Source organism: Herpailurus yagouaroundi, unplaced genomic scaffold, assembly GCF_014898765.1.
Source record: "Herpailurus yagouaroundi ecotype Mexico unplaced genomic scaffold, PumYag 215, whole genome shotgun sequence".
Lineage (NCBI taxonomy): Eukaryota > Metazoa > Chordata > Mammalia > Carnivora > Felidae > Herpailurus > Herpailurus yagouaroundi.
The window spans coordinates 522,778-547,240 of NW_024412446.1; the positions used below are offsets into that span (position 1 = coordinate 522,778).

A 24,463-nucleotide genomic window follows, 5' to 3' on the forward strand; every position below is an offset into this window, starting at 1 on the left:
GTGTGTGTGTGTGTGTGTGTGTGTGTGTGTGTGTACACAGATACATGATATTATACGCCTGCTATGTAATATTCTTACAAAGCCTGCATGTCAAAGAAACTTCTTGTAATTGGGGTGCACATGGAAGAAAAATCTTAAACTCATTGTGTTAGGACAATTTAGGCAGACAGCTAATCCCATATCCTTATTAGAGCCTGCCTGTCATTGGATTGCCTTTAGACAAATGTGGATCTATCTCATTTTTAAATAACTTCAGAGAAGCAGATTTCACAACTACTTTATTTTTTTTCACAACTACTTTAATTAACCTGTTAATTTAAGTTAAACTCACCAGGAAATATGTAGTTCTCTTTAACTTTGCAGAAGTGCAAAGCAGCTTTTCATCATCTTTTTATTCAAAGTCACTTTCTTAAATTTCAGGTTCTATTTTACAGTTTGTTTAACTTTTTTAATATGTCAGAATTTCCAAGTCTTCGTACTTCTCCAGGTTTGTTTTTAGTGGGATGATTCCAAGAACATGGACTAGAGAGCCAGATTTACTCTTTAACGTTGAGATCAGATTTTTCTCCAGTACTGTGCTTTTATTTCTTTGTTTTTTGAGAGAAGCAAGAATGTGAGTGAAGGGGGGAACGGGCAGGGCAGAAGGGAGGGAGAAAGAGAATCCCAAGCAGGCTCCACACTCAGTGTGGAGCCCGACGTGGGGCTCAATCTCAAGAATGTGAGATTATGACCTGAGCTGAAATCCAGAGTCAGACGCTCACCTGACTGAGCCATCCAGGCATCCTTCCAGTACCGTGCTTTTAAAACTGTAGCTTTATGAGGCTATAAATGTTCTCTAGTGGGAGGAACCCAGAATCCTGGGAGTTGGGTTCAAATTCTGGCTTTGTCTGGCCACACAATTTTGGTTGTTCTTTATTCTCTGGACCTCACTTTTCTTATTTACTAAGAAGAGATAATAATCCCTACTTTATAGGGACGCCTGGATGGCTCAGTTGGTTAAGCATCCGACTTAAGCTCAGGTCATGATCTCGCAGTCCGTGAGTTCAAGACCCATGTTGGGCTCTGTGCTAACAGCTCATAGCTTGGAGCCTGCTTTGGATTCTGTGTCTCCCTCTCTCTCTGCCCCTCCCCCACTCATGCTTGCTCTTGCTCTCTGTCTCTGTGTCTCTCTGTCTCTCTCTTTCTCTCTCTCTCAAAAATAAACATTAAAAAAAAATTTTTTTAAATTATGTGTAAATGTCTGGTATGTAGAAAGCATTCGAAAGTATTAATTTCTTTGGTTTCTCTTGTACTTACCTATTGGTATTGCTGTTGCAAATATACAGTCATTAGAAGAATTGAGAGAGGAGAAAATCTCTTTTCTACATTACTGTTATGAATTTTATATTGGGGCAAGTACCTATATGTATGCGCCCCTTGAGAGCAAGAATTGTGCTCCCTTATTCTTTAAGACAATTCCAACCGTATCTATCTATTGTAATTCCTTGTAGACATTAGTCAGCCAGAAATGTTTTTTGGATGATTATGTCATTAAAATTAACATGCTCACTAGGTAAGAAGGAATGGCTATAACGTAAACATAGCACAGAGTAAGAAGTCCGGGTGAGTGTTAGGGAACCGAGTACTTTTCTAGCATGGCAAATAACTTAGAAGAACATGAGTCTTTTGTTTCCCAAATCAAAATACACTTATCACAGTTATTATTTATTAAGTTGAAAGAAAAAAATGAGGATTTTATTTTAATAGCAACCATTTTTTGTATGTTAATAGACTCATCTCATTAAACTGTTCATTAGAGTTGCAAGTATGTAGATCTGGTTTCATAGCATTTTTTTTTTTTAAATTTTTTTCAACGTTTTTTATTTATTTTTGGGACAGAGAAAGACAGAGCATGAACGGGGGAGGGGCAGAGAGAGAGGGAGACACAGAATCAGAAACAGGCTCCAGGCTCTGAGCCATCAGCCCAGAGCCCGACGCGGGGCTCGAACTCACGGACCGCGAGATCGTGACCTGGCTGAAGTCGGACGCTTAACCGACTGCGCCACCCAGGCGCCCCTTCATAGCATTTTGATAGTGATTTAGATTTACACATCCCCATAAATCCAGAGACATTGACAATCTTATTCTGGCAACAGACACAAGTGGGAGACAGATATTCTATTTAATAAACCAGGCTAAACATTAAAATGTAAGAAGTGGTTAATTAAAATATAAAAAGGATTCCTTCTGAAGTTCTAGGAACCATATGAGGTGCCAGGTAAAACCCATTCTGCCCTGAAGGAGTATGTCCTCAGGAGAGGATGGCAAGCAATAAGTGGACAGTGATGCTGTTGGTGGATCCCTGGTGTAGTGGTCACCCCATTGCCCATGGGGACATGTAGGCTGCTCAGGAAGACTTCCTGTAAGATACCATCCACATTTCACACTGAGCACGCTAGGAGAGTTAGCCTAGTGAAAGGCCAAAGAGAATACCATTTGCAAAAACACAGACTTGAGAGTGTACATACCATTTTAGGAGCTGTAATTTAATTTGTTTTGACAGGAACTTAAAGTGAATATGGGGGAATGGCAGGAGATGAAGGAGGCTGTATGAGTAGCTGAGTGCTAGGTCATGACCATGCTAAGAATTCGGACTTTATTCTGTAGACTGTAGTGAGTCACTGAAAAACAAAGGAAGACTGAAGAACTCTTATAGAGTGAAGGAGACTAAGGAGACGTTGCAAGTATGTGCAATTTGGGGTCTTAAATTAGATCCTGGGAAAGAAAAAAGACTCTCAGATAAAAAATAGAAATTTGAATAAGCTGTGTAATTTGGGTAGTAGTATTGTATCAATGCTAATTTCCTGATTTTGATAATCCACTATGTTTATGTAAATTGTTACCATTAGAGGAAGGTGGGTGAGGGAATGTGTAAACTCTCTACTATTTTTGCAATCTTTCTTTTTGTTTTTTTTAATGTTTTTAAATTTACTTTTGAGAAAGAGAAAGAGAGGGAGAGTGCACATGGGAGGGGCAGAGAGAGGGGGGAACAGAGGAGCCAAAGCAGGCTCTGTGCTGACAGACATAGGGCTCGAACTCACAAACCACAAGATCATGACCCGAGCCGAAGTTAGATGCTTAACCAACTGTGCCACTCAGGCACTCCTGCAATCTTTCTATAAGTCTAAAATTAATACAAATTAATTATTTAATTAAAACATTTTAAAAAAGGTCATATGTTTTGCATTGTCTTGTAGTTGTAGCATCCATATTCATCTGGCTTTCCTGTGACCAGGAATGTGAAGGATGTGGTCAGAATCAGAGAGTGTTCTTTATTAATAGCAATAGTGATAACCAGCATTTGTAAAACTCACTGTCAGGTACTGCTATGCAGTTTATGTGCAGAGAGAACAAAAAACACAGACTGTAGAGCTAGACTGTCAGATTGAACTGAGTCTTCTACTTACCAACCTGGAGACCTTGGGCAAGTCAGTTCACATCTCTGTGCTTCCGTTTCCTCATCTGTGAAATGAGTATATTAATAAAAATCGCATCTTGGAGGGTGTTATCAGATTAGATGAGCTAATTTCTGTAAAGTGCTTAGAGAAAGTAACTCACATGGCCCATACAGAGCTAGTAAGTAGCAAATTGGGGTTTGAGTTAATTGGTCTGATTGCAGAGCCCATGCTTCTATCTGTCTTTTGTTTTGAGAGAGTGTGTACACACATGCAAGCGAGGAAGAGGCAGAGAGAGGGAGAGAGAATCCCAAGCAGACTCCATGCTGTCAGTGCAGAGCCTGATGTGGGACTCCATCTCACAAACCATGAGATCATGACCTGAGCCGAAATCAAGAGTTGGACACTTAATCGGACTAAGCCACCCAGGCGCTCCACAGAGCCCATGCTTCTAACCTGTGGCCTGTTTTCTTTCTCTGGGCAGGAAACACTGGCCTATACGGGCACTAAAATGACGCAATGGCTACATTAGCATTCTGGCCCAAAGGATTAAACATGTGGCCCAGGCTGCATGGGAATATTATAAATAACTTCCTTAAATTAGACCTCAAGAAGAGCTGGTAGGTGTCCCAGCTGTCATCACCGATACTAGGTCCATTAGTGAGCAAGTTTTCTCTTTTGTTTGTGATAGAGTTGGAGAGAGAAGATTTCCAGAAATGTTATAGCAAAGATGAACATTGACTTGTGAAAACATCAGTTTAAATGATAGCAGGTCAGTGGCATCAGCCTTGTCAGACTGGATGTGGCAACTTGTTAGTTGGGTGCTAGAAAGTAACTTATTTTTAAAAAAGGAATATTTTGGTTTGGGAAAATAATTGTAATTATCGATTATCAGTACTTTTACTGAGCATTATATATAAGTAGATCTGATCATGATTTAATCAGAATTCCTAGTGTAAATAAATTAAACTCAGGCCTTTAGTAACAGGATGTCTTACTGTGTTTGTCTCTTCTTCTGCAGTAAAATTACATTTGTCTTTTCTTGGTATGGTTGTTAAAAGGTGTTTTTAATACTAAAACATGCATCCATCCTCAGCAGCACTGAGATTAGATGAAATCTATTGCATTAAGTACACATTACTAAATCGTCTTTAATGTGATTACTTCTTAAAGTCTGTCTTTCATCATGCTGTTAATAGTTATTGAATATACTGTATTAAAATGTAAAAGTATTCCACAGAGCAGTATCATCCAATAAGAATATGTATTACATATGTAATGTTAAATGTTCTAGTGGCCACATTTAAAAAGTAAAAAGAATGAGATGGACTTAAGCTTAATAATATATTTCATTTAACCCAATATCAAAAATATTATTACTCAGTATTTCAACAATTTATTAATTTATTATTTTAAAATTATTAATGGTATATTTTATATTCTTTTTTCCATCTCAAGTCTTCAAAATCTGGTGCACTTTTCTCATTTAGGCACATTTGCAGCAGTCAGACTAGCCATGTTTCGAGTGCTTAAGTAACTGCATGTGGCCAGTGACTACTGGATTGGACAATACAACTGTGGAGTAGAGTTCATCATAGTCTTTGTCCAGAGAGTGAATTAAACCTCTCTTTGGATACAGCCAAGAACAGTATTCATGTTTTCAGATGGACACCAAAGTTTGGTGAAGCCTAAAGACATTAAAATGAATTTATTAATAGTACTTATGCTTTATTACTTAAAAGGTTATGTGAGTGTTTATAGTCTCATATATTAACATAACCTTTTGGAGGGTATTTTGGCTCCGTGTTTCAGCTTTCACTATGTATATACCTTTTAAAAAAAATTTTTTTTCAACGTTTATTTATTTTTGGGACAGTGAGAGACAGAGCATGAACGGGGGAGGGGCAGAGAGAGAGGGAGACACAGAATCGGAAACAGGCTCCAGGCTCTGAGCCATCAGCCCAGAGCCTGGCGCGGGGCTCGAACTCACGGACCGCGAGATCGTGACCTGGCTGAAGTCAGAGGCTCAACCGACTGTGCCACCCAGGCGTCCCTATGTATATACCTTTTGATTCACCAGCAATTTCACATCTCAAAATCTGCCCGAAGGAAATTTATGTGAACAAACATACAATAATTAATGTATAAGAATTTTCACTTTAACACTATTTAGTATGGTTTTTAAAGGGGGCAGTGTATGTAAATGCCCATCAATAGGAGATTAAATAAATTATATTAACAATGGAATGTTTAACAACTATGGAAAAGAGTAGAATATGGTAAGGTTCAGTGGGAAAAAGCATAATGCAGAATATCAAGTATATTACAACCTCCCTTTTGTGTGAAAACCGTGTTAAGTTTATTTTTGTCTTATATATAGAAAATTCTACAGCCATACTTAACAGTTTTAATTAATAGTGATTATTTCTGGGGTGTAAGGCTGCAGGAGGCTTGTCAGTTTTCTATACATTTCTGTATTTGGATTCTTTGTGTAAGAATTATATATTACTTTTTATAATTAGGAGGTGACAGACATTTAAAAAAACATATACATAGAGATTTTGTTTTTGCATCTCATGAAACATGAAGAATTGGGAGCATATACGTGTTCAAAAATGTATTATAGTATTTCCACTCCTGGAATTGTATTCAGCTATTCTGATATTGTTATGGGACAATGTTTACAATGCTAAGTTAAAAAAAGAAGTTACAAAATTTATGTGTGTGTATGTGTGTGGGTAAATAACAGCGTCACTATGAAAAACAAACATAACTAATCAAAATGTTAACAACTGTCTGTAGGTGGAGGAACTGTACATTTTGTGTGTGCTTCATTGGTTTTTTCCATATTTTCTATAACGAATTTATACTTTTTCTATTACTCTTGTAATGAAGGAAATCTCGTTACTATTATTCTTGTAAAATTCATTTGTCAAAAAAAATGAAATTTGGGAGGCTCAGCTGTGGGTGTTACTGTAGAGAATCAAATTATTTGATACGTGTAAAAATATTTTTAACACTGTAAAGCTAATATTATGTACATGAAAATATCATATTTTTGTTTGTGGATAGTGTTCTGTTCAAGTAAAATTTTGTGGGTTTTTTAAAAGATTTTTTTTAAGTGATCCCTACACCCGATGTGGGGCTCGAACTTACAACCCCGAGATCAAGAATCACATCTACCGACTGAGCCAGCCAAATGCCCCCCAAGTAGAGTTTTTTGGTTAGAATTTTATAATATGCATATTGTCGTACATCCTCTTCTATTATAATGAACAGAAAGGGCTAGCTCCTTTTAATTCTCTTCTGTATCATTTGGTCTGTATAAGGTCATGTAGTTGTTTGGCTCCTTTCGCTGGAGGATCTCGAAGCACTCCATGCAAAAATACCGTTTTTTTTCCTGTTGGTGGGAAGTGGAAGTGATGTTATTTAAATTTCCATAACACCATGACTTGGAAGATCTAGGGATCAAACTTGTTATGTACTCAGATATAATCCTTCATTTAAGGATGGGGGAAATGAAAGACTGGGTCTAGTAAGTAGAGATGGTGTGGAATTCTAGAAGCCTTCTCTGACTCAGAGAACTAGTGCTAGTGAGTGATGGTGGTGGTGAGGCATTGTAAGTTGGGTGTTGTACTACTACCTACACTAGTAACTACTAGTAATGACACCGAAAATGATGAGGATATACTTAGAGGAGGAAAATGGGGTACTCAAGTCCTTATTGTCTTCTGTCTGGAGTAATGTTTGAGGATTAGTATATTGCTCAAGAGCATAAGTGTGTCTACTCTTTCTGGGGACTGTGATGTAAATGAATCTGTGTTGAACTACTGTCATTTACAATGTGCTTTTATCAGACTTCTCCTGTAATATAAAAGAACTAGAGGGAGATACAGTTGTGATTAGTATGTGCCAATGAATTGTTCCCTATTTTCATTCTGGAGCCAAATGCTTCTGTGGTCAGTTCTGGAGTTTGTTAGCTCATAGAATGTGTTTCCTTTTCTAGGTTAATAGTTACTAATGTTGCTGCCTGTTTGTTTCCTGCTTTATTTAGGTTTCACGTCCTTAGCAAGCTACTAAGCTTCATGGCACCTATTGACCAAACTACAATGAATGATGATGCCAGGTGAGTAATAGATTAATTATGTGTCTCAAATGGCTCCATGACAGCCTGATATTGACCTGTTCTACAGCCTGTCACCCTCTCCATTTCTTCTTATCAGTTAACCATTTGTCATTGGCATCATAGCAAGGGTCCTTGTCACATCTCTTCACCCCATAATTACTGTAAAACCAAAACAAAATTTCTGTAAATATCAGTGCTGCCTCTGGTGGGTTTTTGTTTGTTTTCGCTATTTTGTTTTTAACTTTAGCCACCTGCCTAGGACATCTGGGCTCTTCTCTAGGACAGACAGACGGGTCAAGACAGCACTTGTACTTGCTCTGTGTGTTTGTGGGTTTTGTGCATATGCTCTCCTTTAAAAAAATTTTTTTTTTAATTTTTTTTTTAATGTTTTATTTGTTTTTGAGACAGAGAGAAACAGAGCATGAACGGGGGAGGGTCAGAGAGAGAGGGAGACACAGAATCTGAAGCAGGCTCCAGGCTCTGAGCTGTCAGCACAGAGCTCAACACGGGGCTCGAACTCACGGACCGTGAGATCATGACCTGAGCTGAAGTCGGACGCTTAATCGACTGAGCCACCCAGGCGCCCCTAAAAAAAATTTTTTTAACGTTTATTTATTTTTGAGAGACAGAGGGAGGGAGACACAGAATCTGAAGCAGGCTCCAGGCTCTGAGCTGTCAGCACAGAGCCTGACACAGGACTCAAACCCATAAGCCGTAAGATCATGACCTGAGCCTAAGTCAGACGCTTAACCGACTGAGCCACCCAGGCGCTCCTGCTCTCCTTTTTTAAAATGGCTTGATACTGCTCTAGAGATGTGTATTAAGTTGTGTTTGTTCAGACTGCCATTGAGGATTTTCTTAGTATTTTTACAAAAGAAGTACATGCTCATTTTATAAAACTGAAACAAAATAGAAATATATCCAAGAAATGTATCCTCATAATATAACAATTAATAATTAGCCATTTTTTAGAGAATAATTCCTTCTACATTTATTAGTTGGCATTCTACATTGTAACATGTTTATAATATTGCTTATTTAGCCATATCCCTTCTCTTTCATTTATTTGTCATTCATTATATTAGTATGAACTCCTGCTTTTTTTTTATTCAGTGAATTATAATCTATTACTGTCATTTATTTTGTTTTAAAATTGTCCAGCATTAATGAAGCCCTCACAAGGTGGCTTTTGTCCTTTTGAAATATCCCCATTCCTTGAGTACATTCTTACTTTCTAACAGGATATTCTAGGCTCGTCTTATACTTTCCCTGTTCCAACCCTGGAGTCTGTCTTTCTCCAAGGGACCCTGATTCTTTTTTGTGGATTGTGGTATTTAGAAACTAAGATCTGTGTGCTAAGGGTGTTCATTGTCACTGGGTTTCACTGTTGCTAGGTTCTTTCAGCATAGGCAGCTAGGAAATGTGTGTATGTAAGTATGTACACATGCAGGAGGGAGCCACTGTAGCATCTTTGAATATTTCCTTTCAGTCTTTTTTTTTTTTTTAATTTTCTTACACATTTCATTTTATTTATTTATTTTAAAGTAATCTCTCTACCCAAATTGGGGCTTGAACTCATGACCCCAAAATCAAGAGTAATATGTTCCGCTGACCGCGCTGGCCAGCTTTCAGTCTTTATGAGTTCCCTTCGAGTATATTCTTATTTTTCTTTAGAATATAACTAAAATTATATTCTGTCGTGAATTTTTCATTTAAATATTTTGTATACTGTGAGCATATTCATGTCACTAAAATGACTATAATATTTTTATGTTCCTTATTTAACCATTCACTAGTTGTTGGACAATTATTTTTAATTATTGCTGTAAATAATGCTGTGGTAGACATTTGTAAACATAAATCTTTACCAAGTGAAATTATTAGTCCTAGGGTAAATACATAATAGTCTGCCAGTTTTATTTCTCAAGGTACATTTGACCTTTTTATTTGAGAGTGTTGTTTGCTACTAAACCACATCAGATTTTCCCTCCTGGCCTGAAAAGTAGTAGATCTGCAAGTTTACGCGAACGCAGTGATTACTTATTTTTTGTTTGCCCTTGTTCAGTATCCTGAAGTACAAAAGAGCTTATGGAAGGTTCTAAATTCATTTCCGGTCAGAACTTTGTGACTTCGCATGCTCACCTGTGCTTTTTTGCAAGTGAATGCTTTTGTCTGGCTGGCTGGGGTTTTTTGTTTGTTTGTTTATTTCCGCCTATTTCTGGATCCAGTCTGTTTTTTAAAATTACAGAGTAAATTGAGTGCAACTTAAAATCCCTGTCAAGACAACATGAAAAGTTACAACAAAGGAAAAGAAAACTAGATGTTTAAAACTAAAACAAACCCATTTAAGGAAACATCATTCCCCCAGGCATAAAGTGAAACCCAGTTTAAATATTAGTGCCATCTTTTGAATATAGTACTACTACTAGATCATTTAGAAATCAACTTTTTGTCCTTCTTAGTTGGGATTTTTCTTGAATCACCTAATATCCCAGGGGCACTTCCTTTTCTTAAATCTTACTTATTCACTTAAAATATCTGAGGGTTGCAACCACATGTTAGCCAAAGATTACTTGAAAATGGCTCTTTTATTTAGGATCATGTTAGACTTTGTCTGTAAGAAACTTAAAACCTGCCTGCAGAGGCATAAGCAAGTGAGAGGTTGTTTTTTGGGCTTTTTTGGTTGTTTTTTTTTTTTTGACAGAAAAATTGTAGGTGTAGCATGCAATTACTGCCAGTGGTTTTCCCTTCTCAGTGATATAAGGGCCAGCATCTCTTGGTCTTTCTGTTGTGGTCCCAAGATGGTGGCTACAGTTTCAGCCATCAGACATGTTCAGGGCAGGAAGAAGAGAGGAAAGAAGTAATGTCAGATTTACCTACTTTCTTTTATTAGAAAAGTAAACAACAACAACAACAACAACAACAAAACAAAAGAAAAGAAAAGAAAGGGAAAAGCTTCCCCAGAATCCCCTCTAAACTTATTCTTATATCTCATTGGATAGAACTGTGCTAAGTTGCTCCGTCAGGTAGAGCAGGCAAGGGAGAAGGGGTTGGGAACATCTGTTGGGTGATAGTCCTTCCGGCGTTCAGTATTGGTGGGGAGAAAATGTTGTCTCTTGTGGACTGATTGCTTATTATCAGCATTGTTCTCCAGCTTGTTGAGCCCACTTAATAAGGAATTTAATAAAAGTCTTGTAGCTGGACAACTGAGCATGTGTTTTTACTGCAGCACACTCCATTCCCTGTGTGCTACCCAGGGATAGGAGGCATTTATCCACATAACTGCTCATGCTCCATAGTCTGAATAAGCCAGGTTGACTATGGGTAGAGTAACTGCGTATTAGCTCTCTCTGCTTCTAGTATGCAAACTCTCAGGGCCAATAGGTGTTGTACTTTATCTTAAGAAAGAGGTAGTCATGGCTTGGCCCATTTTGTTTTTCTTCGAGTAATTCCATAACTGGAGACTATCTGCTACTGTACTGTTTTGTCTCTTACTTGTACATAACAAAATATACTGAAGGATGGGAAACTTTTATAATTGTTAAAATATCAGTATCAGTGTATACCACTTTTTCTCAAATGAATATTTTGGTTTTGCTAAGTTACAGATACGTCATTCTTGGTGTGCATATATGAATAGAGAATTATTTATGATTTTGAGGTAGAAAAGGGCTTTGTAAGCATGACACCAAGGCCAGAAATTGTAAGGAAAAATATTTATAGACCTGACTGCCTTAAGTCACATCGAAAAAGACTTTGAAACAGAGTGGTAAAGGGGCGCCTGGGTGGCGCAGTCGGTTAAGCGTCCGACTTCGGCCAGGTCACGATCTCGCGGTCCGTGGGTTCGAGCCCCGCGTCAGGCTCTGGGCTGATGGCTCAGAGCCTGGAGCCTGTTTCCGATTCTGTGTCTCCCTCTCTCTCTGCCCCTCCCCCCGTTCATGCTCTGTCTCTCTCTGTCCCAAAAATAAATAAACGTTGAAAAAAAAAATTAAAAAAAAAAAAAAAAGAAACAGAGTGGTAAGTAAATGACAAACTGGCAAGGAAAAGTTCAAAATATGATATTTTTCTTTACTATGTAAAATACTATGTAAAGAGTTTTTAGAAGTGTCTAAGAATATTCCAGTAAAAATAATGGGCAAAGCATGTCAAAAAGCAAACTTAGAAATCATTTTTTAAAAATCTCAAAAACGTAAAGACTGTCAATCTCATTAATCAAAGAAATGCAAATTAGGGGCACCTGGGTGGCTTAGTTGGTTAAGTATCCCACTGTTGATCTTGGCTCAGGTCATGATCTCATAGGATCATGAGATCAAGCCCTGGATCGTACTCTGTGCTAACAGTGTAGAGCCTGCTTGGGATTCTCTCTCCCTCTCTCTCTGCCCCTCCCCTGCTTACACTGCCTGCCTGCCTGCCTGCCTCTCTCTCTCTCTCTCTCTCTCTCTCTCTCTCTCATAGGATAAATTAAAAAAAAAAAAAACAAATGCAAGTTAAAATGATATTTCATTGTTTTCCTTATAAAATTACAAAACATTAAAAGCTTGGTAACCCTCAGTGTGGATGGTATGGGGAAACACTTTCATATACCGTTGTCGGGAATGTAGTTGGCAAAAATGATTTTGGAGGGCCATTTGGCAATGTGTTTCAGAATTTTAAATGTATACTTACCTGTTGACCCAGAAAAATCGACTTCTAGGAATTGACCTAAGGAAATAGCAAGTCGGCAAATATATTTGCATCAAGAATCTTTACATTGTGTGTCAGCTATACTTCAGTAAAAGAATAAATAGGAAATACAAAACAAAATAAAAATGTTTGTTGCAACATGGTTTATAATGGAGGAAAATAAGAAACTAAATGACCAATAAGCAACTAGTTAAATAAATCACAGTGAAATTATAAAGAGCTTTTAAAGGACAAAGTAGTGCTGTAGGTATTAACATAATGTTCAGTGGAAAAGTAGGCTATAAAATACTATACTAGAATCCGCCTTTTTGACTAAATAGATACATGTGATAGAAAAAAAGTGATACTTTATTTATTTATTTTTTTGGGGGGGGGGGGGACAGAGAGAGACAGAGCATGAACGGGGGAGGGGCAGAGAAGGGAGACACAGAATCAGAAGCAGGCTCCAGGCTCTGAGCCGTCAGCCCAGAGCCTGACGCGGGGCTCGAACTCACGGACCGCGAGATCGTGACCTGAGCTGAAGTCGGACACTTAACCGACTGCGCCACCCAGGCGCCCCAAAAAGTGATACTTTAAAAAACCAATTGTGCTGTCATAGATTTCCAGGTTATTTTGTTGACTGGAAAAAGAAACAGTGCTTGTAACACCATCCACTTGTTTTAAAAATAAAGATAAAAACAGGCATATATGTACATATATGTATATAAATGTTACAGTGCTTAGGGAAATGTTTGGCAAGACCATACATCATAATATCTACAGTGTATACCTCCGGGAAAGGAATGGCATGAGGGAAGGGGTGAGGGAGACTCTCGATGTTTTGTTTTCTGTACTTGTGTTTTGGTCCAGTCCTTTGCCATGAGGATGGACTCATAGAAGTTCCATTACAAAGTAAGAAGCTCTGACGCAGTGTACAGCAGCCGCACCACGTGTTTGTTGCTGGGTGGCAGGGAGGAAAAAACACATTGACTTTTTGGTCTGTGTATTTCCACGGTGTTCGGAATTTTTCTACAATAAGCTTACACTGCTTTTTATCACCAGGAAAAAAAGGACATTTTCCGTCAGAAAATTATATCGATAATATGGAGAAGAAATGGGAAGGCCTTGATTGTTTCTGTATTAAAGTCTGTGAATGGAAGATCTCTCCCTTATGGTTTCTGCCCTATGGACCATGTGGATAAAACTGGCTTTTTCATCCCTGACTAGTACCCTCCACCCCCTTTTTTAATCATGGTAAAATAGGGGCGCCTGGGTGGCGCAGTCGGTTAAGCGTCCGACTTCAGCCAGGTCACGATCTCGCGGTCCAGGAGTTCGAGCCCCGCGTCGGGCTCTGGGCTGATGGCTCAGAGCCTGGAGCCTGCTTCCGATTCTGTGTCTCCCTCTCTCTCTGCCCCTCCCCCATTCATGCTCTGTCTCTCTCTGTCCCAAAAATAAATAAAAAACGTTGAAAAAAAAAATTTAATCATGGTAAAATACACATACATTTTCTAGCCCTTTGATTTCTCATTCCCAGAGGCAGCTCCACCTGTGGTTCCCACCTTAGCCAAGTCTGGGGAGAGAACCCCTTCTCTTTTCTTTGTTTCTTGGTTCCAGTTTATTGTTCCACACATATGCCTGAATTTCCCAATGCTTGGGGGTTTTTTGGAGGAGAAGCGAGGCAGAATCTGAGTGTTGTTTACCCGTCCTTGGATCCCCAATTTGAGCTAAAATCATCCAGTTTGAGCTAAAAAATAATTTGCACTCGGTCAAATTTGAATTGAAACTGGAACGTAGTTCTCATTAAGGGAGAGAATAGAAGAGATCTTTAACCCCGGCTATTAAAATATCCTTAGTGGAGAAAGAAGTGCTATCTTTAAAAGGATCTTTAAAAAGGCAGTGGCAGGGGTGCCTGGGTGGCTCAGTCGGTTAAGCGTCCGACTTCAGCCAGGTCACGATCTCACGGTCCGCGAGTTCGAGCCCCGCGTCAGGCTCTGGGCTGATGGCTCAGAGCCTGGAGCCTGCTTCTGATTCTGTGTCTCCCTCTCTCTCTGCCCCTCCCCCGTTCATGCTGTGTCTCTCTCTGTCTCAAAAATAAATAAACGTTAAAAAAAAAAAAAAGGGCAGTGGCATCTTCATTATGTGTCTCCTGTGATGTGGTCTATGTAGTGTTGTCTATTTAGTTAATTTCTGCTGATACATATTCTTTTCTCATGCTAGCAGTTTTTACCTTCAAGCAATATGTTTTTTAAAAAAAACACCTTTGGGGCGCCTGGGTGGCGCAGTCGGTTAAGCGTCCGACTTCAGCCAGGTCACGATCTCGCGGTCCGTGAGTTCGAGCCCTGCGTCAGGCTCTGGGCTGATGGCTCAGAGCCTGGAGCCTGTTTCCGATTCTGTGTCTCCCTGTCTCTCTGCCCCTCCCCCGTTCATGCTCTGTCTCTCTCTGTCCCAAAAATAAATAAACGTTTGAAAAAAAAAATTAAAAAAAAAACAAAAACACCTTTTAAATGCAAAGTAGCCCAGTTTGTGCCCCTGTGTTACCAAATTTTCCTTTGGGGGCATTTTTTCTGGATAAACTTTGGATACTAATTTAATGCCTTTATGTGCTTTTAGGTCTCCTATTTTAGAAAATCACGCGTAACTCGAGATACTTCATTTGTGCTGGTCCAGTAGATCTTTACAACATTAGGAGGTAGGCAGGTGGTTTCTGTTGCAGGCCTGATGAACATGCCCAGTACTGAGAGAAAACAAAAGAAATCCCACTTTGCCGATGTATTCCATGTTTGCATGCAAGGAAGGAGGTTACTATGAGCCTAACAATGATCACTGACTTTGGCAAGCCCTTGATACGGGGCAGCTCAGCTCTCAGAGCAGCTACTGTTTGCTCTTTGAGTCATCTTTGCTAAGAGGGCAAAGTATCATATGATATTGTAGAGACGACAGGGTTATCCATGGGCTAAGGAGGAGAAAAGGTTTGGTGTCTCTTTGGGAGAGAATCCCTCTAAGTATATTGTTACCACTGAGAACAGGTCAGGGTGCTACTTGCATGATTTACAGGATTGCTGTTCGGCCTCTCTGACGACTAAAGTTATTCTGAGCTTATCAACATTTTAGAAACAGCTTACTTTACATGGTGTGAATCCCCTGGAGTGATGTTAGACCAGAGAGAGTCTGAAGTAAAAATTCAGATGATCTCTTATTATAGTTGCAACAAAATGAAGAATTTGGAGGTTGTGGAAATAATCATCTGGGGTTATTTTGCCTGTGTTTTTGAAAGACCCTCTCAGGCAGACTTTTAAAGAAGTTAATTCTTGTTTTTCTGTTGTGTTGATGTGGGTCAGATAGTAAAATGCTGGTGTAACAGGGAGAAGCAAATTCTGAGGGAGACCTCAGAGACAGGTCCAGAGATGTTCCTCATACTGGCTGCCACCTCAGATTTGGGAAGGGAGTCCACGTGTGCCACGTTCTCTGTTGCCATGGTGTGCCCCTCCACAGAGCATTCTGGCTGTCAGCATGGGGGGGGGGGGGCCTCAGCATCAACTAGCAGCTGGAATGCGCCAAAGAAACTTGGTGTTTGCAGCATTAACTGCTGCTTCAGACAACTGTTCTTATATAAACCCAATTCTTGTACCCTCTGTTACAAGGCTAGGTTATTGCATTTTCTTGAGAAACTTGTTGTTGTTGTTCTTGTTGTTGTTTGAAGCTTTGTTTCTTATTACAAAAATAGTAACACTATTAACACTTTATAGGTTCCCCATTCCTTTGCAAAGAACTTAAGGAAATTCTCAATAGAAACTAAGATTTTCCATGTTAGCCCCCCGTTTTCTCCCCTACAATAAAAAAACACTTTTCCCTACTCCTGTTGTGAAGCTTGCTGGCATTACAAAAGAACAAAGAGGGGTGCCTGGGTATCTCAGTCAGTTAAGTGTCCAACTTCAGCTCAGGTCATGGTCTCACAGCTGGTGAGTTCAAGCCCCACGTCATGCTCTGTGATGACAGCTCAGAGCCTAGAGTCAGCTTTGGATTCTGTCTCTGCCTCTCTCGCTGCCCCTCCACAACTCATGCCGTATGTATGTATGTATGTATGTGTGTGTGTGTATACATATATATATATATATATATATATATGTATACACACACACGCATATATATATATGTGTATATATATATAATAAACATTAAAACAAAATTTAAAAAAAATGAGAGGATCCTTTAATGAAAACTAGGCACCAAATACATTATTGTTTTACATTTGGAGTTCTAGAAAAGAAACGTACAAAGGTAATCCAGCATTGTAAAGTGCTTTGTCAACATCACTGCCACGTTGTTCTTGAGATGTCTTGGTATAATAGAATTTGTACAGGCAATTTATCTTCCGCTTGCCATTTTTGTGTGTGTGGGTCTGCACCCTAAATATGGGCACATTCTACCACTCTACTGATGATATTCTTCTCCCCCTAATTGGTAACCCAGAGGTTACTTAGACCATTTTTTACTACCCTTTGCCTACTTTACACCTTTATCTAAGAGAATTTGGCATTGAATCATGGTGATATATTCTGGTGTAGTTTGCTCTGCATTTGAGAGCACATCAGCTAATAACCCCAGAAGTATCCTCCACAGAGCATTTTTCGCTGGTTAAAAACTTGCAAGCAAGAATGGTTAAGATACAGATGCTTTCTCTGAGGCTTCTTATCTCCTAAAAAGACACAGGTTATTCTGACAGGTGAAACAAGTCCGGGCAAATATGCAACATTGATCTAATCAGCAGGAACGAGAGCAATATTTTCACTGGTGCTGCCTTTTACCAGCGTCATTAAAGGCTCCCATTACTCTTTTATTAGAGGCTCCCTCTCTTTCTTATCAGATTACAGAATGAACATAACTCACAGCAGTGATTTGATCTCTTGTTAAAGAGGATTACAGCTTTGCATTAACTCGGATTGACACAGTTTATAATTCGCTTGTTGATACTCAGGCGGGCAGCATCACATGTTTGACCCCCCAGCAGTGTTGAGGGGAAAGGACCCCCATACATCATCATTAAAGATGGCGTCCAGCACAGAGATAGGAGGCCTGGGGCCTTCCTCCTCCAGTAATGTCAGAAAGGACAAAGGAAACATTCTCAAGTTCAAACCTGAGACGTGGGCCACAGAGTTTTAAAACTGGATTGAAAACTGCCATTGTTTTTTTCTGTTTTTCCTGATTTGCTACTGTTCAGTCTTACACAATTCTGGTGAATTTGCATTCTCAAATTGAAGCCTTGGTTCCAAGCAGGATATATAGAGTGATAAAAGCACATCTTCTAGAAAAAGATTGTAGATGCTGAACAGATAAATCTCTCCTCAAAATGGGGTTTCTTGACTATAGTTCTCATTTCGGTTAAATTCCTATCATTTCTTCAGAGGATTGTGAGTCCGTTTTTTTCCCCAAAGGGATCTTTCACATTCTTTAAAGTGAATGTAAATGTTTCTCTTAAGGACTTCCTGTTTTTAAGTTTGGTGTTTTATTATTACTATCTTTTAAAATATAATATCTTATAATATTGTATTAATCACATCTAAGTATCCTGCAGGGGCTAAATGTTTTCACATTACTTTTGTATTTCCCTCAATGATCACTGAGCCAGTGTTAGGTTGCTAAGATATCTAGACCATTTCTGTTTCTAAGTGCATTCATCCTTTGCTCTGAGTTATCCACCCTAAGTCTGCAGTGAAATGACACAGAGTAATAACATCATATTCCATTTATTGAGTATTTACTATATACTAGAAATGGTGCTAAGCTGTTCATGTACCTTTTCATTCAGTTCTTAAAAGAAACCACTGAAGTGGTTGACATTATCTGCATTTTATGATAAGAATACTGAGGCATAGAGCAATTAAGTAACTTGCCCAAGTTAAATAGCAAATAAGTAGTGGAGCTGGTATATGCATTTAGGAATGTGAATTCAAACCTGCTGCTGTCTCCAAGACATGAGCAAGCTTTTAGAGATATGTGGGATAATGTGCCAAAGTGAAGCTGCTTCTCCCCATTCTCAATGTGTATACGAGAACCTTTCTGTCAATTAAAAACTTGTTTGGGGGGGGGTGCTTATTTGGATTAAAATAATGTTTTGTTTTCCTTTTTTAAATTTTATAATAGAGATGCTTTTTATATAGGGGAGGTTTGCATAATAAGTCATTCACATTTTAGTATGAATCACAGCATAACATGCCATTATGGTTACACTTTCTTCTGATTACAAAGACCCTAAATCTTGGGGCACCTGGGTGGCTCAGTCATTTGAGCGTCCAACTTTGGCTCAGGTCATGATCTCATGACTTGTGGGTTCGGGCCCCGTGTTGGGCTCTGTGCTGATGGCTCAGCCTGGAGCCTGCTTTGGATTCTGTGCCTCCCTCTCTCTCTGTCTCTCCCCTGCTTGTGCTGTCTCTCAAGAATAAATAAACATTTAAAAAAAATTTTTTTTAAACAAAGACCCTAAACCTTACAATCAGCTTTGAAATCTGATATATTCTATCAGCTTGCTTTTATAGTTCTACACCTGCCGTATTCAGGTCACCTACTTTCTTTATAGACAGTATCTTTTTTTCCCCCTGTAATAAAAGCAATACATGCATATGGGAGAAAATTTGGAAAATACAGTAAGGACAAAGAAAAATTCATGTTATATGCTATTGAGAGTTGAACATTAATGCTTTTATATGTTTTGTTTGTTTTGTTTTGAAAGAGAGTGTGTGAGAGGTAGAGGAAGGGAGGGAGAGAATGTTAAGGCTCCACACCTAGCACAGAGCCTTATGCGGGGCTCAATCTAACGACCCTGAGATCATGACCTGAGTCGAAATCAAGATACACATGTTTAACCTCCTGAGCCACCCAGAATCCCCTTTATATGTTTTCTTGGAGAATTTTTTTGTGTGTGTATTTTATAAAGATATATGCATATATGTTTGAATCCCTTTTTCTGGTTAACTTTATATTTAAGCATTTTAACACCATTTTTTTAAAGGTATTTGAATAGCTTTATAATATTAAATTATGGAATATTGGACATTTAGATTGTTTCTAATTATTTTTATTTCTTTTTAAGTAATGCTGCAGTGAACATATTTGTACAGAATTCTGTGTTCTGGGGTGTCCCACATCAGGCTCCACACTGAGCGTGGAGCCTGCCTACAGTTCTCTCTCTCTGTTTCTCTCTGCCCACTCCCACGCTTGTATGCTCTCTCTCTCTCTCACTCTCTCTCTAAAAAAAAAAAAAAAAAATTTTTTTTTTAAATCTGTGTTCTAAGTTTTGCTAGAGTCTTTAGAATACATTCTTGGAAGGGTAATTCCTGGATCAAAGGCATAAACCTCCTAATGATCTTGATTAGTTGTACTAATTTGCATGCCCCTGCTCCCTCACCGGTTAAGGTTTGTCATTATACCTTTGCCAATATGGAGGGTTATGTTTCAAAAGTGTTATCTATTATGATGTGCTAAAAGTTATTTACTGCTTTATAAGCTAGTAACAAGTGACACTTGACTGACCTACACTGTGCTAGCCACTGAACTAAGTATCTAATGTTTATTTTCTCATTTAATAGTGAACTTGAAGTGTATGTATATTTATTAATCATTCACAGTTCTGTTTTATACTCTGCTTATTTGCCTTTTGGTTTTTCTTTGCAGTTTGTATGAGTAATATCTATTATGGTTCTATACTGTATTTCATACAGATTTTTTTTTCTTATCTTGTTTGCCTGTTGATGTTAATGATTTTTATTGGTCACAGATAATTTTTCCTTTTTTTAAAAAAAATTTTTTAACGTTTATTCCTATTTTGAGAGACAGAGCATGAGTGGGGGAGGGGCAGAGAGAGAGGAAGACAGAATCCAAAGAAGGCTCCAGGCTCTGGACTGACAGCACAGAGCCCAACACGGGGCTCAGACTCACAGACCTGATCATGACCTGAGCTGAAGTCAGAGGCTTAACCGACTGAGCCACCCAGATGCCCCAATATAATTTTTCCTTTTTTATGTAATCAAATATATAAAACCTTTTTTCTTTAGAATATTTCCATTGCTTTTATGATTAGCCAGTCAAGCCCTGCTGTATCCAAGGATCAGATATTCACCTGTGTTCTCCTTGGTTTCATCTGATTTTTTTTTCTTACTTTTAATCTGCTTGGAACTTTAATATTCTGTTCAATGGTCCCTATTTACTGTTTCTGCTTCTTTTTGAGTCCGACCGTTTTTGCTCCTTCCCATGTGGACTGTTGCACCAGCAGGCTCTTAACAGCTCGGTGTCATGTGGTCAGGCTTGTGGATTGTTGCCAGAGTGAACCTTCCCAGAACAGAGGAGCTGCTCTGTTGTTTGTCGTCTACAGAACTCAAGCCGTACTGTTCGGCCCTGCCCCTCATGGTCCTCACCGGTGTCAGCCTGCCCTCCATGTGCTGCCCCCACAGCCCCTCCTCCACCCACTCCTGCTTGCGTCTCTTGACTCTGCTCTCTTAACCGGGGCATCTCCTCACCCCTTCCCACCCTCAGTCCTTTCCTGTTGGAATGAATGTTCATAGTCCTTGACCGACCCCACCAGGGAGGCCTAAGTTCACCTCTCCATCCCACACTGGGCTGGGGGGCTCGCTCTTCCTGGAGTCTCTACTTGTTCCTCTGGAACAGTATTTATCACAGCTCACAAAAGCACTTGATAGGGGTTTTCTTCTCACTAAGAATGCTTACCTGTCGGGTGCCTGGCTGGCTCAGTCGGAGAAGCATAGGACTCTTGATCTCAGGGATGTGGGTTTGAGCCCCATGTTGGGTGTAGAGACTACTTAAATAAACAAACTATTTAAAAATGGAAAAAAAATGAATGTTTAACTTGTAAGTCAAAGTAGTACACGTATATTTACTGTAACCTTGTACTTGGTTTTGTGTCAAGGTTTTATGCTCGTACATTTGGAATAATTTGATTCCAGTTTTATCTTGCCTTAATTATATAACATTTTTGTAGCACAAGTATTATTTGCAAAACCGTTTATTTAAGGTCTCTTCCCAGTTGATGCCAGCCTCTCTCAGCTAGAGGGTTGATGCAGGAGAGTGCTTGTGTGTGTGTTTTGCGCTAACACTCATCCAGTGCCACCCCAAAGAAGGCTTCCCTATGTGGCTCAGTCTCCTTTACAAAGCAAAAATAGTCCTTCTTGTTTATGAGAGTCTTTTTTTTTTTTTTTTTTTAATGTTTGTGTATTTTTGAGAGAGAGAGAGTATGTGAGCAGGGGAGGGGCAGAGAGAGAGGGAGACACAGAATCTGAATGAAGCAGGCTCCAGGCTCTGAGCTGTCAGCACAGAGCCCGACATGGGGCTCAAACTCACGAACCTTGAGATCATGACCTGAGCTGAAGTCAGACGTTCAACCGACTAAGCCACTCGGGCACTTGCTCATGAGAGTCTTGAGAATGAAACGTTCTTTTTAAATTTTTGTTTCTAAGAAGGACTGTTTTAAATGTAATCCATACAGTTATTTAAATAAACAAAATGTGGGGCTCCTGGGTGGGTCATTTGGTTAAGGATCCAACTCTTGATCTCGGCTCAGGTCATGATCTCGCATTTTGTGAGGTTGAGCCCCACGTTGGGCTCTGCACTTGCCGGTATGGAGCCTGCTTGGGACACTCTCTCTCCCTCTCTCTGCCTCTTCCCCACTTGCTCTCTCGCTCTTAAAATAAATAAACTTTTTAAAAAATTAAATAATAAACAAAATGCATGTTTTCACATGGGTAAATATTAGGTCATTGTCCCTTTGCCTGCAGCAGAAGCATATCCATTTCTGTCCAAACCTGAAAAGAGTTGGCTGTAGATCTCCTGTCTGAAATGCCTTTAAAGGCTTTCAGCTTATAAGTCTATTTACAGTTTGCTGGTAAGACTATTTTTGCAAACAGTCCTATAAGACAGATGAGGAAAAGCTTTTGCCCCTTTTACTGAAATCTCTCCAAATCATCTAACTCCTTTAATATACTCTCCCCTGCTCCCTTAGCACTTTGCACTTGTCCATATTACGTGTCGCATTTACCACCAGGCCATGCCCTAATTAGCTGTGGGTTACATCTCCATGCTAAAACACGGCACTGCTTGAGGGCCAGCTCTATATTTTCTTCTTAGCTCTTGGCCATGTTGGGAGATCCTCAGAAATGAAGAGTCCCTCTCATTCCCAACCCTTTACTTAGAGAGGTTTTGAGGTCATTTTTACGGAGAATGAGCCTCGGGAAAAGATCTTTCAGGAATACTCGTGTATTTCCATCACTTCCAGGAGCACACACATAAATAAACTTTGTATTGTACTGTAGGTTTCCTCCTGCCTATCTTGGCTGTGATATCTACACTAGGTTTGGTTTCTGTGGCCCTCCTATAAATTGTTAGTTACTATGGAAATGTGAAGACTATAGACCAGGATCTGTCATGACCAGCTATAGCTTTAGGTCAGTTTTTTGGACTGCTTTCAGGATTTGTTTGGTTTCAGAAGAAAACAGTTGTGGAATGGATTCTTTTTTTTTTTTTTTTTTTTTATTTATTTATTTTTGAGAGAGAGACAAAGTGCGAACAGGGGAGGGGCAGAGAGAGAGAAGGAGACACAGAATCCAAATCAGGCTCCAGGCTCTGAGCCGTCAGCACAGAGCCCGACATGGGGCTCGAACCCATGAACCATGAGATCACGACCTGAGTCAAAAGTCTGACCAACCCACTGAGCCACCCAGGCACCCCTGGAATGGATTCTGTGTGTGCATTAACAAGGCATAATAGTCCCTGGTTACCTATTGTTATTTTTAGTGTTGGTAGTAAGTGTCAAACTAAAAAAGGATATTTAAATAAAGGGCATTGCCTCATCCTACTTTGAGTTCAAGGTGCTGGGAAGCTCTGCATTTGTAATGGGAAGCTATTACTAACTACCCTGGAAATGAGGTCTTGAATGAGCCATAACCACACCTTGTGTTTTATCCATTGTCTCCCTCTGGGGAGCTGAACACTTTATAAACATTAACTCTTTTACCCTCTGGGCACCTCCACTTAAAAGGTAAATAAGACTGAAGGCTCTTTCTTCTCCAATATAGATGAGGCGGCATCAGCCCAGTGAGGGAAATGACTTGATCAGAGGCAGGGGAGGCGTTCATGGCCTGAGGTGTTTGGAGTCCCAGCAGTGGACCCTGACGGCATGGTGGCCGCTGACACACCCCAGGAGACGCAGCGCCGCGTGGTTCCCCTCTCTGCTTCTCAGGCGGGTGGGGGTTGGGCCTTTGTCTCACGTGGAATGTGAAATGCTGCAGGGACACGCAATTGTTCTTCAGCGCTTTGTGCTCCTTTATAAGAAAGAAGAAATCGATACGCATTTTCTCCTGCACGCACTTGGCAGCACACTGCCTCCTCGCCTACCTCTCCGTCCTGCAGGGGAGGCGCAGCCGTGCCTCACAACAGACTCTGCCGGCTTCCACGCACAGAGGGGCACACTACTCCGTTTGCACTTAGCAAGTAGGCTTTTTAAAACCAGCCTTCTAACTGGGATCGGTCGTCAGACTGCTGGCTTCAGTGACTGGTTGGTGAACGAAGCAGGGCGCGATGGTCCTGTTGCAGACATCTGGAGGCCATGGGGTCCTGGTCACTACTCCTGGGGAAAGTTAGGTGGCAGGTGTCTTGGACAAACCTTTTTTCCGTGGTGCCTGGGTGACTCAGTTGGTTAAGCGTCTGATTTCAGCCGAGGTCATGATCTCACAGTTTGGTTTGTGAGTTCGAGCCCCGCATCAGGCTCTGTGCTGACAGCTCAGAGCCTGGAGCCTCCTTTGGATTCTGTGTCTCCCATTCTCTCTCTCTCTGCCCCTACCTGCTTGCGCACACACTCTCTCTAACTCATAAATAAATAAACAATAAAAACGCCTTTTTCCAAATTTCTGATTTACAGAAAAGAGGAAGAAATACTTTGAAGGATACTATTAAGAGCCAAAATAGACTGATAGATGGAGGGCATCAATTTGTATTCTATGAATTAATATAAGTAAACTGCCCAAGCCAGAGCTCTGTCTCAGGGCATATTTTATTTTTGAATCAGAAAATGTGGTATTGGGGTGCCTGGGTGATCCAGTCGGTTAAGCTCCCAACTCTTGATTTCATCTCAGGTCGTGATGGAGCCCCACATCGAGCTCTGTGCTGACAGCACAGAGCCTGCTTGGGAGTCTCATTTTCTCTCTCTCTCTCTCTCTCTCTCTCTCTCTCTCTCTCTCTC

At 39.9% G+C, this 24,463-nt stretch overlaps 1 protein-coding gene across 1 annotated transcript in view; it reads left to right on the forward strand.

The window, feature by feature from the left end:
- The window catches only part of AATF (apoptosis antagonizing transcription factor), a 106,486-nt gene that overhangs the window by 71,690 nt on the left and 10,333 nt on the right, over window positions 1–24,463 (forward strand). The window contains exon 11 of the mRNA XM_040455119.1: window positions 7,489–7,560. Within this exon, the coding sequence (XP_040311053.1) occupies window positions 7,489–7,560 (72 nt within the window). The remainder of the gene's footprint in view (window positions 1–7,488; window positions 7,561–24,463) is intronic.